The sequence below is a fragment of the Sinocyclocheilus grahami genome, unplaced genomic scaffold (genome assembly GCF_001515645.1).
Source record: "Sinocyclocheilus grahami isolate Dianchi unplaced genomic scaffold, SAMN03320097.WGS_v1.1 scaffold440.1, whole genome shotgun sequence".
NCBI classification, from domain to species: Eukaryota; Metazoa; Chordata; class Actinopteri; order Cypriniformes; family Cyprinidae; genus Sinocyclocheilus; species Sinocyclocheilus grahami.
Genome location: NW_015505619.1, coordinates 1,502,683 through 1,508,434, shown reverse-complemented (window position 1 = coordinate 1,508,434; position 5,752 = coordinate 1,502,683). Strand labels below are relative to the sequence as shown.

The following is a 5,752-nucleotide window of genomic DNA, read 5'->3' as shown; positions in this document are numbered from 1 at the left end:
CCCCTAAATCTAATAACTGGTTGTGCCACGCTTTGCAGCAACAACTGCAATCAAGTGTTTGTGATAACTGACAATGAGTCTTTCACATCGCTGGGGAGGAATTTTGAAAAAGGACTTGGCCACTCCAAAACCTTGATTTAGTTTTTCTTCAGCCATTCAGAGGTGGACTTGCTGGTGTGTTTGGGATCATTGTCCTGCTGCAGAACCCTAAGTGCGCTTGAGCTTGAGGTCACAAACTGACGGCTGGACATTCTCCTTCAGGATTTTCTGATAGAGTGCAGAATTCATGCTTCCATCAATTATGGCAAGTCATCCAGGTCCTTTCATGAAATGCTGTGCTGGTTTTACGCCAGATGTAACGGGACACACACCTTCCAAAACTTTCAACTTTTGTTGCATCAGTCCATAGAATATTTGCCCAAAAGTTTTGGGGATAATCAAGATATTTTTTGGCAAATGTGAGACGAGCCTTTGTGTTCTTTTTGGTCAGCAATGGCTTTTGCCTTGGAACTCTCCCGTGGATGCCGTTTTTGCCCAGTCTCTTTCTTATTGTTGAATCATGAACACTGAGCTTAATTGAGGCAAGTGAGGCCTGCAGTTCTTTAGATGTTGTTCTGAGTTCTTTTATGACCTCTTGGATGAGTCGTCGTTGTGCTCTTGGAGTAATTTTGGTTGGCCGGCCGCTCCTGGGAAGGTTCACCATTGTTCCAAGTTTTCTCCATTTGTGGATAATGGCTCTGACCATGGTTCGCTGGAGTCCCAAAGCCTTAGAAATGGCTTTATAACCCTTTCCAGACTGATACATGTCAACAATTCAGTTTGATACATGTCAACAAACAGTTTCTCATCTGTTCTTGAATTTCTTAGATCGCGGCATGATGTGTTGCTCTTTAAGCATGCTTCACTTTGTCAGACAGGTTCTATTTAAGTGATTTCTTGATTCAACAGGTCTGGCAGTAATCAGGCCTGCGTGTGGCGAGTGAAATTTAACTCCGCTTTATAAAATAATGTGCTTAATCACAGTTCTTTCACGATTTAACAGGAGGCGGCAATTAATTTTTCACGTAGTGCCACGTAGGTTTAGACAGCTTTTTTTCCCTTAATAAATGAAATCATCATTTAAAAACTGCATTTTGTATTTACTTGCATTATCTTTGTGTAATTAAAATTGGTTTGATGATCTGAATCTTTTAAGTGTGACAAATATGCACAAAATTAAAAAAACAAAATATATATATATATATATTAGTTTTTTTATTTTTATATACAAGATGTTTTATTAAAAGGAAATGTAATTATTTTTTATTTATTTTTTTAATTCAGTGATGGATTTTTGAATGAATTCATAGCTTCAGTTAATCAGCTGCTGTGTATTTGAAGCTGATCTGCATTGGCTGGCTAATTGGCTGACAGTCATGCGTTGGCTGCTGTTGTCTGGACGTCCTTCTCTCGCTGATCTCTCATTGTCTCGGCTCGTCTGGGATGTTTTACTCAGAGAAGTGCCCAGTCAGGACTTTCAGCTGGCAGCGGGACGCTTACTGGAAAATGCCAGGCGCTCGAATGAAAACAGATCCATTATAATTGCATAATGGTTTGTTAAAGGCCAAAGACGTGGCGTGTGTTTCTGAGGCCTGTGTTGACATTGGAGGTTTATTGTTTTTGTTTCCATCTCATAACTTTGTAGAATTCGCTGCTTTTTTGCATGTCACAGATGATTGCAAAATTGAACGTCTGAAAATAGTTTACGTTTGCGATTTCAATATTTGGTGGTGCCAGTGTCTGAAGGTGAAATTGAATCAGACCTCCCATCGCAACATGACAAGAACAGGAGCTGTAATGAAATGTTTAAATTGAGCAGAGATTAAATGTTGTGTGTTTGTCTTTTTTTTTTTTTTTTTTTTTTTTTTTTTTTTTTTTTTTTTTTTTATTTTTTTGGCTAGGTTTTTTTTTTTTAAATGTATACGTGACTATATAAGTGATGGAATGAGCCAATGAGTGATCCTTTGCTGCATCTAGTGGTTGTATTTGCACTTTCAGTAAATGAAGCATAGATATGTACTGTTTTTAACTTTCATAACTGTTACAGTGTCCGTTTCTGTCCAATCTCCATACAATTTTGCATGATTGTTTAGAATCATATAATGCATGATTTCACATAGTTTTGTGATGTTTGGAGTTTTCTTTTAAAATGTATAGGCACTTAGGTATACTATATAAGGACCACATTTTTAAATGACCATGTTATAACAGTCCAAATGCCAATGTTAAACATCTTTTTTTTTTTTTTTTTTTATATTGGTTTTTAAAATTAATTTTTTTTTTTTTCATTTATTATTTTTTTATCCTTTACTTTTTTGGCTAGGAATTTTTTTTTTAAATGTATACGTGTATATTTTTCTTTTATATAATTGTGACTTATTTTGCTGTTAATTTCATATTTTATTTTTGTTTATATTGTAGACTTAATTTTACATTTTATTATTATTTTTAAATTATTCTACATTTATTTTAAATTTTATTTTTGCTTGTATGGTTTTGGTGGGTACCTCATTTTTGTTATTTTATTAATTTTTTTGTATATTCATTAAAATTGTCTTTTACGTCTTAATTGGACAAATTAAGTCTGGCTTTCATTTAAAAACAAGGTTTCATTTAAAAACACGAGTTCAAAACAAAAACTAAACAGCAACAGGTAGTTCAGACTGAATTATGATTGAATACATTTGTAACCCTTCCTCTCACTTGATGTGTTGATGACAGGTCAACAGAGGTCACATGACCACAGAGGCCAAGCGTGCGGCGAAGATGGAGAAGAAGATGAAGATTCTGCTGGGTGGCTATCAGTCGCGGTCCATGGGTCTGCTCAAACAGCTCAGTGAACTCTGGGATCAGGTGGAACAGGCCAACGTGGAGCGCCACACCTTCCAGGAGCTGAAGAAACAGGAAGACCACGCCATTCCACGCAGACAGGAGGTGAACAGCTTTAACTCTAGATGTTTGGGTGCATAGATTTATATTAGTGCTGTCAAACAATTAATCGCGATTAATCGCATCCAAAATAAAAGTTTTTACATAATATATGTGTACTGTGTATATTTATTTATATATATATATATATAAATACACACATGCATGTATATATTTAAGAAAAAAAATATTTTTAAATATATTTATACATAATATGAATATAAATTAACATATGATATAAATTTAAGTGAACGTATTTAAAAAAAAACTTTTATTTTGGATGCGATTAATCGTTTGACAGCAATAATATATAAATTTAATTAGGAATGAAGTATTGTAATTTCCCTACTGTAGTGTAAATCAAAAATAATATACATATGAAATATTTATTTTACAGTGCAATTGTTTTATGGCTTCTGCAGTCATTGTTGTTATTAATATTATTATTCTATTCTAATTAGTTTGGCTTCCTTAAACACCAGTGAATGTAATTTAGACTGAGACAGTATATCACAAATAAAAAGAGGGTCGAGACCCCTTTAAAGTTCAGATACAACTCACTGACTTTAAAACTTAAGTTTTCTTAATTAAGAACATGAGTTGGAGCTCTTCATTTCAAACTCTCAAAGTGCGTTAGATAAATTTAACTTCAAAATGTACAAATTGTTTTTCCCCCCCCAATTCTTTTTTTTTTTTTTATATCGTACTGTGGACTTTATATCGCGATATTATCGTATCATGAAATTTTGATATCGTTACATCCCAAATAAATAAATACAATTTTCAAATAAATTTTTTAAATATATTTTTAGTTTATTTACAAGTACGTGTTATATATGTATGGTTTGTTACGGTTAACATTGTTTTATTTTTTTCCTCCTATAAACCAAAAAACAAACAAAAAAAAAATGATTTACAACATTACAAGTTTGTACTTTTATACATCAGCACTTTGTGGTTTCTGTCCAGGCCCTGAGAGAGGACGTCCAGAGACAGCAGGACAGAGAAAAAGAGCTGCAGCAGAGATTCGCAGACCTGCTGCTGGAGAAGCAGACGCTCTCGCAGAAGTTCTGAGCATCTCGTACAGCGCTTCAGCATGCTTCACTGTCTGGATGCTTGTGTTTCTGCTGTAATAACTGCTTTCAGCTTCTTAATGTTGACTTCACGAGGACCGCCGGGATCTCATTCACACAGCGTTTGCTTTTTAAAATTGTTTTTCATATTGACCACGTAAGTGTAAATATCGTCTGCTTTGCAGTATGGATTTTCCATGTCAAGCCATTTTTCGGTTTGTGCTGAATATGTGAAGCTCCTGTTCAGGTGTAAATTGGAATTATGACTGGCATTGGCATTGTACATTTACAAAATAAATCATCAGCGCTGATTCCATTGCCCGTCTGCTCTCTCAATGAATGATTGCAAAGAAAGGTGCAATCACACACAAAACCTGACAAAAAGAACTTTACAATAAGCTTTATCTACCTTAGTTAACATGAACTAACAATGATAAAAATACTTCTAATGCATATTAATCTTAGTTCTTTTCAACATTTAATACATTGAACAGTTGTATTTTTATTAACATGAACAAAGAGTACTACTGTATATAATCATATACAGTGGGGCAAAAAAGTATTTAGTCAGCCACCAATTGTGCAAGTTCTCCCACTTAAAAAGATGAGAGAGGCCTGTAATTTTCATCATAGGTATACCTCAACTATGAGAGACAAAATGAGAGAAAAAAATCCAGAAAATCACATTGTAGGATTTTTAAAGAATTAATTGGTAAATTCCTCGGTAAAATAAGTATTTGGTCACCTACAAACAAGCAAGATTTCTGGCTCTCACAGACCTGTAACTTCTTCTTTAAGAGGCTCCTCTGTCCTCCACTGGTTACCTGTATTAATGGCATCTGTTTGAACTCGTTATCAGTATAAAAGACACCCGTCCACAACCTCAAACAGTCACACTCCAAACTCCACCATGGCCAAGACCAAAGAGCTGTCAAAGGACACCAGAAACAAAATTGTAGACCTGCACCAGGCTGGGAAGACTGAATATGCAATAGGTAAGCAGCTTGGTGTGAAGAAATCAACTGTGGGAGCAATTATTAGAAAATGGAAGACATACAAGACCACTGATAATCTCCCTCGATCTGGGGCTCCACGCAAGATCTCACCCCGTGGGGTCAAAATGATCACAAGAACTGTGAGCAAAAATCCCAGAACCACACGGGGGGACCTAGTGAATGACCTGCAGAGAGCTGGGACCAAAGTAACAAAGGCTACCATCAGTAACACACTGCGCCGCCAGGGACTCAAATCCTGCAGTGCCAGACATGTCCCCCTGCTTAAGCCAGTACATGTCCAGGCCCGTCTGAAGTTTGCTAGAGAGCATTTGGATGATCCAGAAGAAGATTGGGAGAATGTCATATGGTCAGATGAAACCAAAATAAAACTTTTTGGTAAAAACTCAACTTGACCAGAAGAGGATTAAGGGACCAGGGCGACTGATCCGTGTAAATGAAAGAATGAATGGGGCCATGTATCATGAGATTTTGAGTGAACACCTCCTTCCATCAGCAAGGGCATTGAAGATGAAACGTGGCTGGGTTTTTCAGCATGACAATGATCCCAAACACACCGCCCGGGCAACGAAGTAGTGGCTTCGTAAGAAGCATTTCAAGGTCCTGGAGTGGCCTAGCCCGTCTCCAGATCTCAACCCCATAGAACATCTTTGGAGGGAGTTGAAAATCCGTGTTGCCCAGCGGCAGCCCCAAAACATT

The 5,752-nt window shown here is 36.4% G+C and overlaps 1 protein-coding gene across 1 annotated transcript in view; it reads left to right on the top strand.

The window, feature by feature from the left end:
• LOC107552094 (cell division cycle 5-like protein) overlaps nucleotides 1-4,357 on the top strand; it is a 6,535-nt gene extending 2,178 nt beyond the window's left edge. The window contains exons 2-3 of the mRNA XM_016233924.1: nucleotides 2,761-2,973; nucleotides 3,937-4,357. Coding sequence (XP_016089410.1) covers nucleotides 2,761-2,973; nucleotides 3,937-4,041 — 318 coding nt within the window. The 3' untranslated portion in view covers nucleotides 4,042-4,357. The remainder of the gene's footprint in view (nucleotides 1-2,760; nucleotides 2,974-3,936) is intronic.
• The last annotated feature ends 1,395 nt before the right edge of the window (nucleotides 4,358-5,752 follow it).